This window comes from Pogona vitticeps, chromosome 3, assembly GCF_051106095.1.
Source record: "Pogona vitticeps strain Pit_001003342236 chromosome 3, PviZW2.1, whole genome shotgun sequence".
NCBI classification, from domain to species: Eukaryota; Metazoa; Chordata; class Lepidosauria; order Squamata; family Agamidae; genus Pogona; species Pogona vitticeps.
The window spans coordinates 194,795,660-194,819,102 of NC_135785.1; the positions used below are offsets into that span (position 1 = coordinate 194,795,660).

General features: G+C 39.7%; 2 protein-coding genes across 8 annotated transcripts in view; one reads left to right on the top strand and one right to left on the bottom strand.

The window, feature by feature from the left end:
* LOC110074041 (uncharacterized) overlaps positions 1–7,491 on the bottom strand; it is a 29,516-nt gene extending 22,025 nt beyond the window's left edge. Inside the window, exons 1-4 of one of the 2 annotated variants that reach the window (XM_072994237.2) lie at positions 7,307–7,491; positions 6,081–6,206; positions 3,682–3,774; positions 2,919–2,981 (exon numbers count right to left, since the gene is read on the bottom strand). In XM_072994237.2, the coding sequence (XP_072850338.2) occupies positions 2,919–2,981; positions 3,682–3,774; positions 6,081–6,206; positions 7,307–7,334 (310 nt within the window). In that variant the 5' untranslated portion in view covers positions 7,335–7,491. Of the gene's footprint in view, positions 1–2,918; positions 2,982–3,681; positions 3,775–6,080; positions 6,207–6,399; positions 7,116–7,306 lie in introns of those variants that run through there. The other variant, XM_078390492.1, reaches the window with a different exon arrangement.
* The window catches only part of OTC (ornithine transcarbamylase), a 37,229-nt gene continuing 21,136 nt past the window's right edge, over positions 7,351–23,443 (top strand). Inside the window, exons 1-6 of one of the 6 annotated variants that reach the window (XM_020783867.3) lie at positions 7,351–7,461; positions 8,540–8,638; positions 11,309–11,368; positions 12,918–13,062; positions 13,952–14,033; positions 21,355–21,442. In XM_020783867.3, coding sequence (XP_020639526.3) covers positions 8,622–8,638; positions 11,309–11,368; positions 12,918–13,062; positions 13,952–14,033; positions 21,355–21,442 — 392 coding nt within the window. In that variant the 5' untranslated portion in view covers positions 7,351–7,461; positions 8,540–8,621. Of the gene's footprint in view, positions 7,462–7,508; positions 8,288–8,539; positions 8,639–11,205; positions 11,369–12,917; positions 13,063–13,951; positions 14,034–21,354; positions 21,443–23,443 lie in introns of those variants that run through there. The other 5 variants (XM_072994240.2, XM_078390493.1, XM_072994241.2 and 2 more) reach the window with 5 other exon arrangements.

Below are 23,443 nucleotides of genomic sequence, written 5' to 3' on the forward strand. Positions count from 1 at the left end.
ATTCCTAATCCAGCAAAGAAGCAATAAACAAAGATGAATACCAAATTCAGACTACTAAGCTAATCAAATGCACAAGTAAAGAAAAACATATTTGCCTAAATCAGGGGTGTCCAACCTTTCACCTTCCCTGGGCCACATTAGAAGATGAAAATTTGGTTTGGGCCGCATAGGGGGGCAGCCCTGGCCATCCTCCGCAGCCCCGCTCCAAGCGCGCTTACCGGCAGCTGCAATCTCAGACAGCAGAGGCTGCCAGCTTCGACTCTGGTGGCTTTATGGGGCCGGGAGGGGGTCCACCTATTGTCAGGGACAGCACAATGCAGTCACACAGCCCCCCTCTCCCCTCCCCTCCCGCTCCTTCCTTCCTTCCCTCTCCCCACCGTTGTGACGTGTCCCAGCCGCATTCCGGCCGCAAGCACAGGCAGTGTAACTTGAAACTTTGGAATTTCTTTAAAAATAAAAAATTGCACTGGGCCGCATTATGAGCCGACCTGGGCCACATGCGGCCCTCGGGCCACAGGTTGGACAAGCCTGGCCTAAATGGTGGAGTTCTATTTTGTAAGCATGTATACTGCTGGAGCTTGCCTAAAACAGGTGAGCTTCCTTGGGAAAAGCATTCTGTAATTAGCAATTGTTTTTATATGCTGACAAGTCACTTCCAACAGATAGGGACTCCATAAATTATTGACCTCCAAAAGTTCCTATCATTAACAATCCTTGCAAACTTCCTTGGTTGAATCAACCCACCACATATTTAGTCTTCTGCTTTTCTTACTGCCTTCAACTGTTCTCAGCTTTATTGTCTTTTCTAATTAGTCTTGTCTTCTCAAGTTCCCAGTTATTCGTGTCACTTTACTGGTAGGTTTGAACTTCTGTGAAAATGTAAGGGAAAATTGCCTTGCAAATATTAAGAGCATTGCAAGTACAATATTTATATACAAAGCACACTCTAGCTTTTCTTTTTAATGGATCCTCCTCAGCAGGAAGCAAGATAATCTGCCTCAAATATTCTACAGATCCAGAGGTGTATTTAAATTAACCAGGCCCAATAGGTTGGCTAATATTAGTAAAATCTTGGTTTTGAAGCATTTTTAGATATTCTGCTCTAGAAAGGACACTTGAAAAATTATTCAGTGAATATTAGGGAGAATTTTCATTCTATATCCACCAACAGTTAGACATTAGATGAAGTCATGTTCTGTATTATACCATGGTAAGGCTGATGATCTCATTAGTGGTGGCAATTTCTCAAAAACAAAAGAATTGTTGCCTGAAGGTCCCAAGGCCCTGTGGAATCCCTTTTGTCATCAGGAGGTTGTTGGGTACTTCGGAATGGGGGAGGAGGGTTCTATTTAATGACTGAAAATCACCAATACCAGGATGACTATCAGCTATGGTTATTTTCCACAATTAAATACTACCCCCCCCATCAGCCCATGGCTCCCAATGGTTTTGCTACAATGAAAGGTATTCCATAGAAGCCTTTGGAGAAGACATCAGAAATGTCTTGTTTATGAAAACTCACTGTGCCAGATGACATCATTGCATGGCATAACTTTCAAAACACTATTTCAGTCACTATATGCATTTTGTTCATGTTCAATTCCAGACAGGCTAAGTTAAGAAATCTCAGGTAGTAAGACTAGGAAATACTTCCATCTTATTTAATGCAAACATTAAATAATAAAACATTACTATATTAATAGGAGTAATTCCCAGTATGGTGTAGTGCAGTGGTCTCCAACCTTGGATCTCCAGATGTTCTTTGACTACAACTCCCAGAAGCCTTCACCACCTCTACTGGCCAGGATTTCTGGGAGTTGAAGTCCAAGAACATCTGGAGACCCAAGGTTGGGGACCACTGGTGTAGTGGATAGAGTGACAAACTAGGACTCTGGAGAACAGGGTTTAAATTCCTGTTTGGCCATGGAAACTGACTGGGGGAGCAGAAAAAGTAAAACCACTATTTATATATCTCACTTATCTTGAAAGCCCTAAATTGGTTCTGACTTGACAGCAGAGAACACACATATTAACAGAAACAATTACACTATATGGAAAATAGTAAAAATCATTCTCAATCCAAAATAATAACAATAAACCCCCCACACACACACACACAAACACACAAGTATTGTGGCAGCTCTGAGACGAAGAGCTCTGAGACGAAGAAATTTATTTTGATGTGAGCTTTTGCAGATTGCAGTCCATGAAAGTTCAAACTTCTCAGAACATTTTGATCCTGCAGGCTGGTTTCCCAGTCTTAAAGTCTTAAAGTGCTCTTTCTATCGAGATACTTGGAGGGATCTCCTCCAGTCAATATTACAACAATTTCAAGGGAGGTCCAGTGAATTTTATGCCATGCTCTAACTCTTGGACAAGTCTGATATAACCATAGCAGTGGCAAAGTTCTGTGCAGCAGCAATGAAGTGTCGCTGTTCCCTCCTTGCACTGATCAAGGCAAAGCCAGATGTTTAGTAATGCCTTAGTAATAATATGTGTTGCCACCCTATGTTCTATATGCTATACTACTTAAGACAATGAGACTGGAGGTGGTACAGAGTCTACTGAATTTATTTACTGAACTCCTCAGTCCAGTGAAACTAAGGAGGTGCCATCTAATTTAGTTATATTGTAACAGATTGCATACGTGTGATATTATCATTGCTACCCTATGCTACTTTTCATTGTATTCTTGTGTTATAGTTACATTTGGATATATCTGCTGCTCAGTAACAATAATAAAGATCATTCACTCACTCACTCAGTCAGAGCAACATTCTAAGGCTACATGGGTCCACTGTGTGGTGCACTATAAAACAGCAGCTTCACATGTTCACATAATAATGTTTTTGTTTCTTAGAATGCAGATGGAGAGCAACCACAGGAAAATAATGCAACAACACTACAAATTGCATTACCTGTATAAATCAAAGTGTGGTTCCTCCCACAAGCAGCTAGTTTTACTTTTTCAGGTTTTAAAGCTGTAAAATAAAGGCATATTGGTTACCATTTTTAAAATTATTGCCACTGAATATATTCAGTTCAAACCTTGGAAGAGTTTCTCTGTCATAGAACCTTCCAATTAGCATAGTCAATATCCATGTTGGCTGGGTGATTTTGGAAGCTGCAGTCTAAAAAAGCAACTTTTCCAAGTTCCAGCAGTGCACCAGCTTTACGACACTTATGAAGTCATCTAGTCTTAAGCTAGCGACAAGATGGGAAACTACAGCAAATATAAACCAGATTACATATGACTGTATCCAATCACATACGGCTATTAAGAGTTTGTCCTAATGAAGCAATTATGACTTACCTTGGCCTAGAAACACAGAGAACTGCACCCTAAATAATTATTTTACTATGTATGGGGGGAAAACCCTGATATTTTTAACCTGTGTTTTCACTACTAAAACCCACCCATTTTTAGCACCAACCCTCTTTATTTAAATGAAAGGAAACAATAAACATCCTGGTAATGGCATGAGCATAAAATAAATGTTTCAAAGAGTTATATATATTTTTATTTTACATGAAATGAATCTCAGCTGTGCAACACCCTCAAACATTAGAATAATAAGACATAAAAATAACACTGAATTTTATTTATTTATTTTCTAAAAATCTTGAGCAACATTACAGAGCCTCTTAGGATATCCCTTATAAAGTTTAAGTAACACAAACCTTTCACACAAGTAGGCTTGTTGAGGGTATTCTTCGTTCCAAATCCTAATTGTCCCCAGTTGTTGCTTCCAAACATATAAAGTTTACCATTTTCTACAGAATACAGACATCAAAGGAAATAGGTAAACACTCCAATGTCATGAGATTACTTTGACTCACCACTTGCTACACTACAGAGTAAGGCATTGTGCATCTTTCATATATTAGAATGAACAGTCAGTTTTAACCCAAAGCAAAAGGTGTTCACAAAATAGAATTATTATAACTAGTTGTGCATTAAACAATTACAGAGTAAGTTATACACTGTTCTGAAAGTGTGACACCTTTTCATATTTTGAACACCTGACAAAATTATGTCAAGGGATTCCAGTTCACATGTCTTTTTAATAATATATTTATATTTTTATGTAATATGTTTACAACATTAGAGGCTACATCCAATCATTTATCCAAAAAGAGGAGACCCATTGAATCAATACCCAAAATCCTCTTGTTTAGCTGGCGTAATACAAATGGCATAATTTTTGGAAACATGCAACAAATAATCTCCATGGAATTTTTTTTAATTTTATCCAATTCATCTCTAAAAGTTGAACCTTTTGGATAGCTACACCAGAGGATTTTGGCCAATGTAACTTATCCATGTATTGACTTTATGAATCATCTCCATTCAGTGAGGCTACTTTCATTGGGATTAACAACGATACTTAGCGCTTGATTTCTGGCGGCTTTTCTCATTCACAGAATTATGTTTGTTATACACATTTGCACACGTTTTGAGTTTTTGGCCTTTTCTGCTTTTATATTATATCAGTTCAAATAAAACTAATTTCAGACAATTATATAAAATGTAGAATGCATTGCTTGGAAGTACAGTGGGGCCCCGCATAGCGACGATAATCCGTTCCGGAAAAACCGTCGCTATCCGGATTTGTCGCTATGCAGAAAGAAAAAGCCCATAGAAATGCATTAAACCCTGTTTAATGTGTTCCTATGGGCTTAAAACTCAGAGTTATGCAAAAATCCTCCATACAGCCGCCATTTTCGCTGCCCAGTATGCAAGGAATGGGCGCGAAAACACTGCGGGTGGCCAATTTTTTTCGGCGGCCATTTTGGAACCGCTGATCAGCTGTTTTTAAAACATTGCTATGCGAAAATCGGTAAGCGAAACAGTTTACCGATCATCGCAAAGTGATTTTTTGCCATTAAAAAGATCGGAGTGCGATCACAAAAAACAAATCGCTATGCGGATTCTTCATTAAATGGGGCGCTCGTTAAGCAAGGCACCACTGTATTTCTTTGAATGAGCTGATTAATAAATTACTTTTATACCTTTAACCTTAAATTCACACACTAGCATGCATTTATTTACAAATATAAATTATTTGAATGAATATGTACTTGTAGATTTTGTATTAAATTACTGGGTTGCAGGGCAGTTGAGAAGTTGGCCAGTATTAATATTTTATGCACCTCTGTCTACTCAGGTATCCCAATACTGCTATAAAACAATTATTATTTTTAACTATTTCTGGAAGGGTAGCCATTTTAGTCTGTTCCAGCAAACACAACAAGAGTGTCTAACAGAGTAACAGAGCAACTCTGTATAACTACATGGGGAAGTAATGCTGAATCATGATTTGAATCAGAAAAATCATTTTTAATTTAAATCATCTGATTTTTTAAAAAATGTTAAAAGTTTAAATTGAATGCACTTTGGATTGGCTTGCCAAACAGACTGTACAATTGTGGCCCTCTTATAACTTCAGTTCTCATTTTCAGTCTCTTAAAATCAACTTTGATCCAATAATTTGGGGACAACAATGAGTAGCAAACTGCATGAACTTCAGTTGCTTTTGATTTGTGGAGTTGCGATGGAGAATATAATGTCAGAGATTTTGGGGGATTCAGTTCAGGATTTTAACAATAACTGCTTTCATTCCTCCTTGTTGAGCAGATAGATAAAATCTGGATAATTTTTAAAAATAAGTAACTCAAAAGATTATATAAAGCATATACTTCCCATCATTCAAGAGAAAAACACATAATGTACACTTGTTTATATATTTTTAAGGATTTGCTTTTGTAAACTAGACAGGTGTTCATTCATCTCAAGATGGGGAAACACTCAAGTTCACATACAAAGAATGCATTTTGCTTAATTTGTCAATAGTATGCATTTTGCTTAATTTGATAATATGCATTATCGAAACTTTCTCAGGATTGTGATTTGTCATTCAAACAGCTGTCTTTACCAAGTCAGTTTATCAATGAAGTGATTTAATCATGGTAGATGCATTAACATATTTCTCTACTATGCTGCTACAGAGACAGTGATAAAAACCCACTTTAGCAGGCGGAATGTTGGAAAGCACGGTTCTTACAATCTTAACACTAACCTGTTACAACAGAAGTGTGTTCATCTCCGCATGATATATATAAAGGCTTGTCATTTTTAAACCAAAACTTGCTAGGCACATTGTCTGCAAATTTGCTTTTCCCAAACGTGAATACAGCACCTGATTCTAAAAAGAAAAAGAGAGCTGACATATTAGTTTGAGTTATATATATAACACAGTATAAAATAGTACTCTATTTTGCTTTTCATTATGTCCAAATACTTTCTTTTTTATATCCAAATGCTTTCTTTCCCCTTCACTTAGATACTGTGAGTTCTGCTAATATATGGATGTTTTCTTCACATGGTCATGTATTTACCTGGTAATACATTAGACAAAGGGAACTGCTACATATATCCAGAATGCTCTGTTCAGATTCAAAAATAACTTGCATGTTCATCCTGACAGGAGCTGTCAACAGAAGCATCCCATTCCCAATAGTTATCTCTTCAGATTAAAGTGGCAGAAGGTCCATATCCAACCACTCAATCATCTTTCTTCCACATAGAAACATGTTTTCCATGCAGTTAAAATAGGCTGTATAATATTACATTGACAGTTTCTCAGGAAAAGTAGCACCAAATGCCACTTCCAGCCTACAAAGCACCCATGCCAGCAGAACTTTTAATACTAATTTTTGCCAGGCTGGAAACAAAAACAGATTGTACAGATTGTGGAACAGTGCTGGGAAGGAAAGCACAGGCTGATGTTAAAGGCCAACATGCTTTCTTTCCTATTTTCTAAAGCCAAAACAATTTTTTTTAAAAAAAAAGCTACTTGAAAGTTAAAAACTAGATGAACTCGACAATCACTCCTCAAATTCTTAACGGGGGGGGGAAGCAAACACTCTAACCAGCCTTTCCTTTTGGTTCCAGGGACGGGTAATATGGATTCCCAAGGCCAGCTAGAGACACCAAAGAAGGAGATTCTGACTGAGCCTGGAAATCCGCAAGTCACCCTGCCCAGAGCTACAAGGAAGGCGCAACTCTCCGGAGCCAGAGACCGATTCGCGGGCTGATCCTGCGCCCGCGAGGCATCTCAGAGAGAGACAGGACCAGGGCAGAGGGCAGGAGGATGATGGAAAGGGATGGGCATCCGCCACGCGCTCGCCCTCCCAGGCACCGCAGGTCACGACAGACAGAGGCGAGGGTCTCCGGCACCAACCAACCGACGGCCCGAGAAGCGGTGTGTGGGTGTGGGTGGGTGGGTGGATGGATGAGACTCACCGGGCACCTGCTCCTCGGCCTCCCCCATGTCAGGCCGGAGGGGGAGGTACCTACGAGCCGCGAGGGGCCCGGAAGTAAACAAACCCCCTGCTATTAGCAACGGCGACTGCCAGGATCATAGAGGATATCTTCCACGTCGGTGTAGAGCGTCCGCTGTGGGTACCGCTGAGCTTGTTCCTCTCTCTTTCTCTCTCTCTCTCTCTCTCTCTCTCTCGCTTTCTAGGCGGCAGTGGCCGACTGGGCAGCGCAGCATCTCTTTAGCACCCCCTGACCACGACCTCCTCTTCTTTGCGGGAGGGCAGCTCAAAGATGGAAAGGCAAAGCCTGGTGGGAACTAAAGGGCGAAGCGGCCCAGGAGCCCAAATGTACAGCTGCTGCGCGGACTTCCAAATCCGGTGCCACCTATGCCGGGCGATGCAACAGCTGCTGGCAGGGCATCCTCCAAGGCTGCGGCTGCCGTACAACTGGAGCGCAGGGAGACGCCATATGTGCAGGGCAAAGGCTTCTCAAAATCGAGTTACATTGGATAATGCGTTATATGACCGAGGAATTAAGCATGTAGGAAACGGGCAGAGAACGGTATCCTATATCTAGTCCCAAGAGTGGGGCCGTAGCATCAGTTGCTGAATAGTAAATCAGCTCTTTTAGCCTTTTGCTTCTGTTCATGGGGTATTCTTGGAGAAGGGGAGGACAGAGGACGAGATGGCTGGACAGTGTCATCGAAGCTACCAACATGAATTTGACTCATCTCCGGGAGGCAGTGGAAGACAGGAGGGCCTGGCGTGCTCTGGTCCATGGGGTCACGAAGTGTCGGACACTACTAAACGACTAAACAACAACTCAACTCTTGTGTAAATCCAGAGGAGTGAGTGGCCCTACCCTAGGATACTGGCCACTGCCTTCAACCCTTCCCTCCTTCTGTCACAGAGTTCCAGATGGTTAGGAGGAAAAGCATACTCAGCCCTCTGTAACATCTTGAAGGTATTTATTTTTATCCTGAGGACCCCACGTGTTCGCCTGTTGCAGCAAAAATCAAAAACTCCTGCTTTGTCCTTCACTGATATATATGTCCTGATTCCTCTACTGTATTTCACTGATACGGGCAATTCTAATTGAAACCGGAATAAGTTGTTAGAACTCTTTGATTTTATCCTCTTTGTAACTAGCGAGAACTAAAATAAACGTCTCTATGGTAAGAAATACAACGACAACAATCTCTTCTCTATTCTACAGATTTTATAGCGCCTCTTGCTGGTTGAGGGAAATAGATCAGTTTAGGAGAAGAGATTACAGCCAGAGAACGGACTGGACTGCGATGGCCGCTATTGTTCGGTAAAGAGCTTAGTAGATGTTCGGGGCTGCATGCGAAGTTTTCCAGAGCTCAACGTCTGCATCTGTTCTGCTTTAACATTAGGGCTCATATTTATGCAAATTGATGAAAAGCAGAAGGGTGCTTCGGAGCTTGTACAAAGTGCTTTATTCCCCTCCCGATGGAACTACTTACCTATAGTTTTGAAGGAAGCACGGTGTCACAGGGACTAAATTGGGAACCAAGAGTCTCCCAATTTGAATAACCATAAGAGTGTGCTAGGTGGCTTTGGGCAAATTAGTCTTTCTCATTTGTAGGTTTTGCACTCCCCTTGCCTTTCTCCTCATTAGGGGACCCAAGCCAGCTGACAATATTAAAAGACATAGAATTAAAAACACATGAATTTCCCAAACCATCTTCAAAGGCAGTGCCACACAGAGTGCATTATAGTAATCCAAGTGGGATATAACTAAGGCATGTGTCACTAACCAAATCAGGCATCTCAACGAATGGGCTCAGCTGGGGCACCAGTTTTAACTGTGCGAAAGCACTCCAGGCCAGTGACAAAACCTGGGCATCCAGGGTAAGGGATGAATCCAGGAGAAGATCCAAACTGCAAACCTGAGTTTTCAGAGTTTTCAATATTGAGTTTTCCATATTGGGGCAGATGGGTTTCCTATGAGCAATAAGTGTCAAAAGGCCTGCAGCCACTGTTTTCCCCTCTTTAATGCCCCTCTTCCAGTATTAGAAAAAAAGAGGTGTTAAAAAAATATGGAAGGGTGGCTTCAAATTGCCATTGTCTGGAAACTCTTAAGATTATATGGATAAATAAAAATAATTGTCCATCTTTTTTAAAGGTTCATCCAGAAGCACCTTCATGTGTCTCTGGTATATTAATTGCCTCCTGCTTTTAAATGAATATTCAGGGCCACTCCAAGACACTTTGCTGCCTAAGGCAAAGGACAAGGGGACACACAGAGAAGTTAGATTAGACTTCCAAGTGAAACTTAGGATATGCTCAGACAGTGATACTGGATTGAGCTGGAAAGAAGTACTTTGTTGGGTCAGTCTTTAAAGCAACTCTTATACTGTATGCACATGTGATTCAGGCCTGATGACTCCAGCCAGCTTCCCCCCCCCAAAAAAAAAAAAGAGAGAGAGAGAGTTGCTCTGCACTGGACCAAAAAGGACTGGATTGGGCACAGATCAGGGTCACGTTGATTCACAATCACCTGTACATCATCTGGGAGCTGGAAAATAGATCAAAGCAGACCAGGCCATAGATAGTTCAAAAATGAGCTGAATTACTATCTGATTGCACCCTAATGCATGCAAGATGGCATCTTCCATGGGATCATGAGATTTGAACAAGCTAGTTTGGTGGTCTAGACCAGCTTGCATGACATACACAGCTCCATTCTCCAACAGAGGGAACAATTCAGGAGGAACAGCTAGGAAGCTGCTAGTGTTGCTATCCCCAATCTTTTATCAAAGGCAGTACCTTCACTCAGATTAACAGTATGGCTGGCACTGCACATATCAAAGTAGTCCTTGAATTCCAAGGGTGTGGGACAAGTACACATTCTTCTTATCTATCACAGCCTTGTGATAAGTGCCACTGCACACTCTAAGATGTTGTGGTGTCAAGAAAAATCATATGACTGGTTTCCACAAGACATATTTCATGTTCACCTTATAGATTAAATATCTGATACATTAAGTTACTGTACCTAAGCAGCAGTTCCATAGAATGAAGATGATAGTGACAAAGAATTAGTGCTAATCTGCCATTTTTGTTACTTATTTTAATCCATTCTCAGCGGTTTGTTACATATCCTAACAGCATTTGGCTGAAAGACTTTCACAAAATAAAAATGAGAAATGTGTGCAAATATTCAATACTGCCCGATGATGCTTTCTTAATATATTGCCATGAATTTTATGAGTTATGCCTGCTGACATAAATCCAATACCCTACATCTCAGTGGTGAACTGCCACCAATGAAGGAATTTGGTGTTTTGTTGTTGTTGTTGTTGCATACCAAGTCAAGAGCTACAGCAAGAAATACAAGCTGCAACTTCCTAACTAGCAGCAATTCATTGTTGAGATTTATGCGATTGGATTTATGCTGTTAGGTTTAAGTAACGAAATGCTGCCCATCAAAATTTTGCATGTCTGACCCCGCAACAGTATTCATTTCATACAATCATGTAAATACTGAATTATGTTATCCTAACCCAGAAAAATAAAGGAATTAAGAAAGAAAGATTACATGAACTGATCTTTTATGTCACCATGTGTCAATGTGGAACATCTGCATCACATAACCAGGGCATCTCGGTAGTCTCTCTACTATCAGTAGACCATTAGTTACCTGGTAACTATCTAGCTAGAGCAGGCCATATATATTGCTATAATATTTTGATTTGGTCTCTTGGGCTAGTGATACAATCTATAGATTTTGGACGTTTCCTAACTGATTGCACTTATCTTTTGTATTTGCCTAAGATTACATACCACGGTGAGATTAAATAGGTCTCACAATTGCTAGAGATAACATTGTCACATGATGGTTTTACCTTTGCTCTTTCACCAAAATTCAGAGCATTCTCAGTTTTAACTAGCATTAGCTGTGTAACGTTTCTTTGCCATATACATTTTAGCATTAAGCAAAGATGCTGTTTAATTTTAGGTCCCTGCTCAATACCGGGAGGAAAAACAAAATCAGCAAGCAACTAATGCAGTATATTCGGTAAGTGTTTAATCTAAATATATCACAACAAGAGAACAAGAGGATTTCTGAGGTAGGTCAGTAATGTCCCTTTCTCTGTTGCTTAGCAGCATTTATTCATAAACTGGGAAACAAGAGGCAAATACATATGCTGTTGATATGCCAAAGCCATTATTGTAACTTCGCTTTTGATTCGCATATGTCATTTGACAATTGTATGTACTGGAAGTGATTTTGCATGAATGTTTAAGATCAATCTAACAGTCCTATTATTTGCAAATGGTTTTGATTTTCCCTTTCTATTTAAGATTGGTTCTTCTTTTATAGGGACAAAGGGGAAGAACTTGTAGAAAACAACTGTTAGGCCAAATAGTGGAGCTAATAAGTGTTCTGTTAAAAGGTCTGTTTCCATTTTTTTCCAGTAAATACAGAAAGAGAATATATCCTGGCAACAAAGATGATATTAGTTAGAACAATCCTCAAGGTTTGTTAATATGACGTTTCATGAAAGGTATTGCTAAAGTCCATAGATATCATAGATATAGAAATATTTGTGTGGGATTGAAATGGTGGATGCATGTAAAAATAGTTTTCTGGGTACGGTGTTCCTTTTCTTATTAAGTATTGGGAAGTGCACTGTAGGAAAGTGAAAAATATGTAATTTTATTAGAAACATATGGAAAATATTTTAAAATTCCTAGCAGCACATTAATACCGTAAGATCCCCATGCCCATGTAATCGTTATCCGCAGCTTCACTTTTCCATGGTTTGTCGCAGCCATGTGGCTTTTGTCCCACCCGTTTGTATGTAGTATATAGGGTTTTCTCCCATTTGTTCTTTCAGACATCAACAGTAGATTGTGGAACCAATCCCCTTTGGGTAGGAGGGTTCTGTTCTATGTGAACATCTGTCTGCCATTATGATAAGTGGTTTGGAGTGTTGGTAGTGACAGATATATTTTTAAATAATAGACACAGTATATATCACAGTCTGTACTGGGAGGCCAAAGTCTCCCTTTATTTCCCTGACTTTTTCTCTAACTTTGCAGTTTGCACCTTGCATGGAATCTTAGCAAATTGAAATTCAGATGGGGCAGGGTACCCTTGACTGTCATCCCCTAAATGCATTAACTAGTGAATCCCAATGGCTGCTTCCTCAGCATTCTTCTCGCTGGAAACTCTCATCATTTCTTCCCAAGACTTACCCATTGACAGTTACTATCTGAAGACAAAATGGCACCTGTCCCACATACAGAATCCAGCCATGGTTTTTTTTTTTTTACTTCAGCCCTGGCAATGGGGTAGCATCCTCCACCTTACTTGAGGGCAGCAGGCCAGGTGAAGGAGCAGAGACAGACTTGGGTCATAGACTGTTCTGTTTTCCCAACAACCCTGTGCCAGCCCTCCCCCCAGTCCTGTCCTTAACTATCCTTCAAACAATTCCTTACTCCCATCCAATCACATCTGAGTTCTCTACAGGGGTACCACAATTCCATACCTATTACTCCTAAAAGCTGCCTTTTTCATTCTGACACTTTGTTTTGCTTTGTTTTTGTCATTTTCCTTGGAGCTGCAGGCATGGGGAACCCACTAAACCTCTCGTTCACTTGAAAGGATGTGACCTTCTAACCTTACAAAATTATGCACCAGAAGAAATCAAATATTTGCTTTGGGTGGCATCAGATTTGAAAGAAAGAATCAAACACAAAGGGGAGGTACATAACATTTTTGGGCTGAATGCTCTTACCTTAATGTCTTTTCTGCCTTCCTGCTTATCACAAAGTTTTGAGTGACTTTATAAGTAGAATCATTTGCTGTTCCATTGTCGTTTGATTGTAAGCCGCCTAGAGTGGTCTAATATGACCAGATAGGCGGGATAGAAATAAAATAAATAAATAAAATAAATAAATTAGAGGAGCTTATAACATCTGTCTCTTAGGACTCACATACAGTGGTGCCTCGCTTAACGATTACCTCATTAAACGACGAAACCGCTTGACGATGAAGTTTTTGAGATCGGAAAACAATGTTCTAATAGGGAAAAATCGCTTAACGATGATCGGTTCCCTGCTTCGGAAACCGATTTTTCGCTAGACGATGATTTTAAAACAGCTGATCGGCGGCTCTAAAATGGCCACCCGCTGTGCAAAATGGCTCCCCACTGTGATTTAGGACAGATTCTTCGCTTTACAGGCTGCCCCTATGGAGGGTCTTCTCTGGATGCTGAGGTATTTAGCCCATTGGAACACACTGAAGGGTTTTCAATGCATTTCAATGGGCTTTTTCGTTTCACTTGATGAGGATTTCGCTTAACAATGATTTCAATTGAATGAATTATCCTCGTCAAGCGAGGCACCACTGTACTAAGATCAAACCGTACTTATTCAGAAATAAGTAACACAAAATTCATTAGGATGCAGCATCTGAGTATTTTGCTGTTAATTTTTGGTTTGAATATGATATTTTCTTCTCTTTTAAAAATATGATCACAGACTGCAAACAGGTAAGCTATATCCTTTTATTCTCCAGTTGTCATTTATATCATTTATCATCTTTTTTTTTAAAAAAAGATTTCTATAATGCACATTTTCTTTTGTTTTTCAGTATTTGCCTTTGCTACAAGGAAAATCTTTGGCCATGATTTTTGAGAAAAGGAGCACAAGGACCAGATTATCTACAGAAACTGGTGAGTGTGAGCAGAAAATGCATTACCATAAATATTTTTTCCTTTGATATATAGTGATGTGGTCTGTAATCTACAAAACTGAATACTAAAAAAGCTTGTTAACTTTTGAGGTACCATCAAGGTCTTAACCATTCTTAGTTTATTTTTATGGCCAATAACTTGTTTGGAGCAAAATGGCAATCATGTAAGTATTCTTGCTGCTCTAAGACACTGCCTGTGATTGTGACCAGTTGCACAGCCAGTTTAAGACTGAATTTGCAAAGGAACCCTGCTGGAGAAAGGGATGTATGTAAGAGACTGCTTTCCCACAATTGCATAACTCAGCAGGATTCTAACCTATATTTTTTATCATTAAGTACTCCCAAAATTTACAATGAGAGCTAATGGGCTTAATTGAGCAGAAGTTAAATAAATGAGACTTAAAAGTGCCTATCTTCGGCTTGATCATGTCTAATGTTTCCACATGCTATATATAAATGTTACCTATTACGAGGATATAATAGATATTTCAATCTGTGTAAAAGGTTGCAGCTATATGAACAGCTGGAGAGCAAAATAAACAGACATAATGTGATATGCATGTTGATATGCATACTGGAATACTGTAGACCTATGCATATGTTAGCTTTTGTCATATAGAAAATGTCCACATAGAATGGAATAGAAGAGAATGGTAGCAAATTGTCTTTCTTGTACGTAAAGTTTTGTGGCTGTCAGAAACTTGCAGACTGTGAAATTAACAAATGCTGATCTGATCTATTATTAATTCATGCAATAAAACTTATATTTAAAGTACTTTAAAATTTGGTTAATGAGGCAGAATAATTATTCTAAGTAATACTGCTTGGAATCAGACTTTGGCAGTTGGGACCAGATCATTTCAAATACCAGAGTCTATTCATAGAATCACAGAATAATAGAGTTGGAAGTGGCCTGTAAGGCCATTGGGTCCTGATCCATGCAGGAATCTAAATCTAAGTAGAGTGGTGCCTTGCAAGACGATTTTAATTTGTTCCGCAAAAATCGTCGTCTTGTGAAAAAATGGTCTTGCGAGGTTCCCTATGCATCGGTCTAAAAAAAAAGTCTTGCGAAGCATCAGTGTAAAAAAAAAAAAAGTTGTGAAGCATCGGTCTCAAAAAAAAGTCTTGCGAAGCATGGTCATAGAAAAAAATGTCTTGCGAGGCACCATAGTGATCGCAAAAAACAATCATCTTGCGGATTTTTCATCTCATGAGGCAATCGTCTAGTGAGGCACCACTGTATATCTGACAGAAGGTTGTCCAATTTTCTCTTGAATGCCTCTAGCGCTGGTGTGCACACAACCTCCCAAGGTAATTGTCATATTGCTATAATAGTTGGGATGTTTTTCCTAATACTCAGCCAAATTCTGGCTTCCTGTAACTTGAGCCCATTATTACATGCCTTGTACTGTGGGATGATCAAGAACAGATCCTGCTCCTCCTCTATATGACAACCTTTCAAATATTTAAAGAATGCTATCATATTCTTTCATCAGTATTCTCTTCTCAAGGCTAAACATGCTCAGTTCTTTCAGTCTTTCCCTACAGGGATTGGTTTCTAATCCCCTGATCATCCTTGTTGCCCTCCTCTGAACTTGTTCCAGTTTGTCAGCATCCTTTTTAAAGTGTGATGTCCAGAACTGGGCACAGGATTCAAGATGAGGCCTTACCAGTGCCTAATAGAGGGGAACTAGTATTTCATATGATACTATCAAAACAGCCTAAAACATAATTTGTCTTTTTTGCAGCCACATTGCACGGTTGGCTCATACTCAGCTTGTGATCTACAATTCCAAGATTCTTCTTGCTCATAGCATTAATCAGCCAAGTACCCCATGTCTTGTAGCTGTGCCTTTGGTTTTCTTTCCCTAGGTATAGAGCTTTGCACTTATTCCTGTTAAATTTACAGCCCAGTACTCAAGCCTATCAATATCTTTTTGAATTTTGTTTCCGTCTTCCAGGGTATTAGCTATTCCATCCAATTTTGTATTATCTGCACATTTGATAAGCATTCCCCGCACTCCATCATCTAAGTCAATAACAAAAATGTTGAAGAGCACCGGGCCCAGGACTGAGCCTTGTGGTACCCAACTTGTTACCTTCTCTCAGCCTGAGAAGGAGCCATTGATAAGCACTCTCTGAGTACGGTTTTATAACCAGTTGTGTATCTACCTGACAATTGTTATATCCAGCTCACACCTAATTAGCTTGCTTATTCAGAATATCTTGGGGCACTTTGTCAAACGTTTTGCTTATGTCAAGATACACTACATCTACAGCATTCCCAGTCTCTCCCAAATAGTTTACTTGATCAAAAAATGAGATAAGAATAGTCTGGCAAATTTGTTCTTGAGAATATCTGTGTTGGCTTCTAATTATTCCAGTATTGTTTCCAAGGTGCTTACAGCATAACCACTTTATAATCTACTCCAGAATTTTCCCCGAGATAGATGTCTAGCTAACTAGTCTGTAGTTCCCAGTTTCCTCCTTTTTGAAGACAGTGACAACATTAACCCTCCTCCAGTCATCTGGCACTTCACCCATCCTCTATGATTTCAAGAAAATAATAGACAGAGGTTCTGATATCTCTTCATCCAGTTCCTTCAGTACTCTTGGATGCAGTTTATAAGGCCCTGGAGATCTGAACTTATTCAAAGTAATTATTCTTTGACTATTTGTTTATCAGTTTTAAACTGTTGTCCTGTTTCCTGCACTAATTTGCCTGAACGGTCATAGATAGAGATTTTGGCAGTTTCTATTGGTTTGTGGTAGCTGGAACTCTATGAACCATGAATTCATGAATTTTTCCCAAACGAACCAGTGGCTGTCTTTAAAAAAAGGCTGCTTCCCCCTGCCTCCCACCGCCCTGTTGCCCCCTTACCTTTTCTTGCTGCTGCCTCCTCCTCCACTGCCACTGTCGCTACCATCTTGAGAGGCGCCAGCTCCCAAAGGCCAGCCAGTCTCTGGGAATGTCCCCAGCTCTCAGCTGGGAGGCGGGGACATGCACAAAGGACCCCCTACCAGCTGACAGGCTGGCTAATGGATATAATAATGATAAGTATTGATTTTTTTAATTTATTTTAGTTCCCTGGCCTGTCAGCTGGCCAGGGCCTTCTGTGCATGTCTATGCCTCCCAGCTGAGAGGCAGGGACATGTGCAAAGGCCCCTCAGCCAGCTGACAGGCCAGTGAGCTAAAAAATAATTATTATTATTTATTCATTTTTTCCCTTAGCTGGCCTGCCAACTGGCTGGGAACCCTCTGCACATGTCCTCGCCTCCCAGCTGAGAGGTGGGGACATGCACAAAGGCCACAGTCCTGTGTCAGGGTTCTCAAGATGGTGGTGGCAATGGAGGAAAAGGAGGCAGTGTCAGGAAAAGATAGGGAGGTGACAGAGGCAGTGGGAAGGGGCCAGGGGCAGGCTGTGGGGGGGCAACAAACCAGGAGGTTCAGAAATTGGCCCAATATTTGTTGGTTTGGGAAAGTTTGGGTTCTCCAGTTTAGATGAACCCAAGCCAATCGGAATCAACAAATTAGCGATTTTTGATGAATTTCTTGGTTCTTTGTGCCCATCTCTAGTCACAGATCGTCTTTTGAGAAAAGATTGGACTCAGGTAGAAACTGAGCACTTCTGTCTTTTCTTTGTCATCTGTTATTATTATTCCATCCCAATTAAGTGGCTGAGTCTCTATTTCCTTGCTCTTGCTAACCTCAGCTCATTATCAGCTTTTTCCTTCCTAATGCCATCCCTGTACTACTTTGCCGCTTGTCTATACTCTTCCTTTATGACCTGGCCTTCCCTCCACTTCCTATATGTGTCCTTTTTTATTTTAAGGTTCATCTCTGAGCTCTTTGTGAAGTCACATTGATCTTTATTGGGCATACAAAAATACTGAAGCTTGAAAGCCTACTTTAGCCCATTGAAATCCTCCAGTTTTTCAAATAGAGGTCTTTTGCAGTCCTTTTGCCCAGGGATTTTTGATTGCAGAAGATGGTCTTTCTGAATCCAAAGATTGTGCTGTGCTGCTTTACTCCGTCTATATCCAAAGTCAGCAAGACTAGATAAATAAGTAACTAATGAAGTACAGCTTAGCATGTGTGTTAGACTTTTATTCCCATTATCACCAGACAGCATGGCCATTGGTCTAGAGCTTGAATAGCCACTAAGAGGAAAATCCTTTTTTATTGGTTCAGGATTTTTGCCCTCCATTGTGCCTGGTCACCCTAGAGAACAAAGTACAAGTTGAACAAGAGGTGGGCTGAACCTTGGTTTTTCTTCAGACATTTCATGGTCATTTTTCCATGAAAAAAATGCTAAGCTGAGCAGGACTGCTGCAATTCCTGCACAGAATGTCATCTTTCCTCTGCAGGATTCACTTGGAAAGGGCAGAACAAATACCAAGATGTGAAGAATCATTACAGTTCTTGTGCAGAATGGCATATGTACAGGATTCATAAGAAAATACATTAAGCTATATAGAATTTGTCAGTTTTCTGTACAAAACTCAAATGAAATGAAAGGGAAAACAAATCTGGGTTTCTTATTTTAGTGGGAACCTGGGAAATCTCACTGATGCAACAGAAAATCCTTGGGGGAAAAGACTCAGCAGGGCAACACTCAGAAAAATCTCAGAGAAACATTTTGCTCTTACTTATCTAATCCCATGGAGAACCAGAGTAGACAAATTGCCTTTTATTACTAGGCTGAGGATTTCTATGACATCATATTTTTTCTGCAACCTTTATATGAAGTTATAAGTAAGTTAAAACATGTTTCTGACTAATCTGGTGAGAATCGCATGGTTTTTATTTTACCTGAAAAGGAATATTTTGACCTTTTTAAAGTGTTACGACATATTTCTGCTTAATTTTGTAATAAACATTCTATTTTGGTCATTTATTTTGGCCATCGGCTACTTTCCCAACAGTTTCAACATGTCTAAAACTAGATGTTCATGGAGTATGAAATGATGACGTTTTGTTCAAGAGTTTGGGGAGTGAATTTTCAGTAGTGATGGTAGTATTTTATTTTGTTTGAAGTTAAGGTGTCAGCCCAAAAGCATTTTAATATTCAACAACATTGTGATACCATGGTTGTTTAACAAAATGTACCTTCTCTGAGAACAGGCAATTTGTAAGGATCTCTGTACCATGATTGTTACTTCAAATATTCCCTGAAGAAATTGGGTAGTGGTACCCTTGGACATTTCTTAGAGAAGTACTGTATATCAGCCACCCAATTCCAAACAAATCAATTCTAAGAAACAAATTACATCTTAGTCTGCTATGAAGATGTGTTAGGAAAATCTGCTGGTGACAACAATAAAATATGGGTTTTAACAGACGAAACTCATGATGTAAGCTAATGTTATTATTGACACTCTGAAATGCGACAAGACCAGTGAAATATTTCTTCTAATGAATGATACTGTACAAAAGAAAGCAATTCCACTATTGCTATGCTGTTTGATGAATCTACAAAACTACTCTGGGCAGATGGTGTAAAAAGTGGAAAAATCCTCCTCTTTGTATCAGACACCACTCCATACATGACTAAGGCAGTCAAGAGACTTAAATGTCTTTAACCAGAAATGATCCATATCACATGCCTTGCCCATGGCTTACACAGAGTGGTGGAAGAGATTCAAAGCAATTATCATGATGTAGATAAGAATAATTTTAAATAGGAAAAAAATATTCATTAAAGTTCCAGTTTGAATTTAAACGTTCAGAGAAATTGCTCCTACTTTGGCTTTCCCTCCCCAACCTGTCGTGACACAGTGGGGAGGTTGGCTGGATGCGGCTATATATTATTCCGCAAATTGATTCTTTGCAGTAGATGGTTAAAGAATTTAACTGTTGTGCATCTTCTTCCACTGAGAATGTGCAAGATTCCTATTCTAAAGCCTTGGCTGGAAATTTAGCATATATAAAATCTAACTTCAGTGGATTATCAAGAACAAACACCTGCCTTGAAACTGTAGGAATGGAACTTAGTGATGCACTGAAAAATGTGAAACAAACTGAGGATGATTTAAAGCAAGCACAGGGGAAAGTGGCTGGAAAAAATAGTGATAAACTGCAAAGAGTGCTGCAATCTAATGTTGGTTATTCAATGCTTTGCAAAATAAGTAACATTTTAAATGGATCTGAAGCAAAATTTAATGACTTCAAACTAGAATTTTCTCTAGATGATTTGGCTTTTTTCCAGATTTGTTCCTATAACCTCCTGTGATGTTGAATGGAGTTTCTCCAGATACAAACACATACTGATAGACAACAGAAAGAGTTTTGAGTTTGATAACCTCAAGGTGCATGTTATTATCCAATGCAGCTCTGTGGTTGATGAAAACTAATCCAGGCATGCCCATTTTACTTGCAAAATGTTCATTTGATGCCTTCAATATGAGCACTTCTGCACTGGAAGTGAATAATAAGCCTTTTAATTTTTATATGGGCATATAAGCATAGATTTTTTTTAAAAAAAATTGGATTCTAATTTCAGAAAAATTGTAAAGTGGTAGTTTTAGTTTAATTTATCGATTTAAATAATAAATGCTTGCATGTTCCTGACATTTTTAGATCATAGAAATCCTTGCCTTACTTATCAGATTGTAACTTGGCACTGTGTCACTGTTTTTCCTTTAACCAGTAGCTGGAATGGAAAGGGCGGATGAGCCGGATCAAAATGAATCATGAGAATGGGAGAAGCGTGAACAATTTGCATCTGCTGCAGCACTAGTACAGATTGAACCCTTTTTGCTTATGGTTTGCATGGGGAGAAGGAGGAGCCCTTATTGGTAGTTAACCAAGTCAATTGAAAATGTTGTGCTATCCCACGTTGCCACCTTTCTCGTCTTTGCTACAGTCAATTGCAGTGGCCTCCAATAGCTAACAATCCAGAAAAGAAACCAAGACGAAAGGCTATAGTATGTTAGACACTGAAGATACTCATACTGTACAGTGAAAAGTGTGAAAAGAGGAAAGCAGCTTTTTCTAAAGGATCAGAAAAAACAGATAAATGCAGTTAATGTTTTCCAGAAGGTCTATAGGGAAGATAGTATGATAATAGTATTTACTCCATTAGTTCGCCATGATTTTCTGGTAAGAGTTCCTACACTTTTATGCAACAGCAGAAAAATGTTTCAATTCAAACTGTCCCTGTGGCGATTCCTCTGTGCTCGCAAAGACTTTGTGCATAGAATTTCTACTTCTGATGAGACATCAGATTATTTGTCACAGCCCTTTGGAATACCATGGTTGCACGTATGGCTCACCATACTAAGGTTTATATCTGTTTTAGGATTTGCTCTCCTTGGAGGACATCCATGTTTTCTTACTCTGCAAGATATTCACCTGGGCATTAATGAAAGCATCACCGACACCGCACGGTTCGTAGTACACTCTGTGACCATTCCATTTCCTTTGTTATTTTATATGATGAAATGACCAAAGGTGCTTGAAATCCTTAGCATTCAAAGTGGAGGGTGTGACTAAGTGTATCCAATTACTGTATTTTTCCATGTATAAGACTATACTTTTGTCTAAAATCTTTAGACTAAAAATTGAGGGTCTTATACACGAAAGTAAGCTGAGGAGAGAAAAAAACAAGTGGAGGGGAAAGCCGGGATCAAAGTGATCCTGCAGGGCTTTGATCCCTGTTTCCCCCTCCACTTGCTAAACCTTGGCAAAAGGAAAGCAGAGATCAAAGTGTTGCAGGATGGCTTTGATCCTTGCTTTCCCCTCTGCTTACTAAGTCCCGTGGGGCTTAGCAAAAGGAGGGGGAAAGGATCAAAGCAATCCCATGGCTGTATAAGGGGGAAAGGGATTAAAACGATCATGCAGCCATGGGATTGCTTTGACGCCTTTCCCCCTCCTTTTGCTAAGCCCTGAGGGGCTTAGCATGAAGGGAGAAAGCAGGGATCAAAGCGATCCTGCAGTGCTTTGATCCCTTTCCCTCTACACTTGCTAAGCCCCACTTAAATTTGTTAATTTTGGGTTAGAAAAGTGGGGGGCATCTTATACATGGGGGCGTCTTATACACGGAAAAATATGGTAGATTATTGAGCCTGTTATTGAGGTATATTTGCATATTTTGCTTATTGATAGACTTTCTCAGATCAAGGTTCAGAGAAAAAGTGATTCTGGCTATTTATGGTTGAATCTGTGTCTGGGTAGTGTTAATTGGCTGGCAACTGGAACATCACTAATTCTACATACTATAATTTTAAAATAAAAGAAAATGACAGGTTAGCTAAAGCAGGAGGTGAATGGCAACTTAAATGGTTGAATCAATGTTGGAATTAGTGACCGCTACATCCATCAAACGCCCCTGCAAAAAGCAGAGCCAGCCCAGCTCCAGGTACAGGAGGAATCAAACAAAACCCCAGCAAGGTGTTGGTTGCATGCATGTATATTTATAAGCATGTATGTTCGTACTTCTGAATGAAATTAAAGTCTGTCACTTGCCAGGAAAATAAAGTCTGCTTAGAAAAGACCTGTTATTTTTGTTTGTTTGTTTTAAAGCCTATTGTAAAGTGCTAGAGCCGATGGTCAGAAATTAAAGAGGCAAAAGTTCTACTGTGAAGACAGATTTGGCCACACACACATTTGTCTGTCTTCAAACCTTAAAAGGAAGAAAAGGATGTGGCAGGCAGCAAATACACCCTTATTTTCTTTCAGGGTCTGGTTACAGGAAAATGAATTTGGGAAAATCTGTCTTCGCAGTGGTACTTTTGCATTTCCTTGCCCGCTTCTCTTCCCCCACTGAGCACCAACTATACCACCTTTCACCAATTTTAAATTATTTCCAGATCCTTTCTGAACAGGCTAGGCTGAAAACACAAGAAGGGGACAGGCAGAGAGAAAACCTCCAAATTATCACAAACATACCGTAGTGCATATCACACAAAAACTTACCATAACAATAAGAAATCTACACTCATCAGAAAGTGACATGGCCACTCTTGAGTCATCCTGCATTAATATTTTGTACAAATTAAAAAGTGATCTGAAGAACAGAAGTGCCTTTCACAGTGTAACATTTGGCCACCCACTAATGTTTGGTGTATGCAGTAACTTTCAGCATTATTAGAGACAGTATATATATTACATGTATGTAGATATTATCCTAACCCCTGTTGTAGAGTTATGCTGGCAGAAAAACAATGGCGTAACTCACAGCAGCAAAATGAAGCAAAGAAGAACTTAATGGGAGGGGAGGGGACTGGTATATGTGGTTTCAGTTATCTGTGGTTTACTGCAGCTCTGTATACACCATACAAAGTGGTGGCCTTTGTCCTGCCTCCTTCTACATCGTATGTAGGGTTCACTACTATTTGCAGTTTCAGGCATTCATGGTAAATTGTGGAACACAGCCCGCACAGATACAG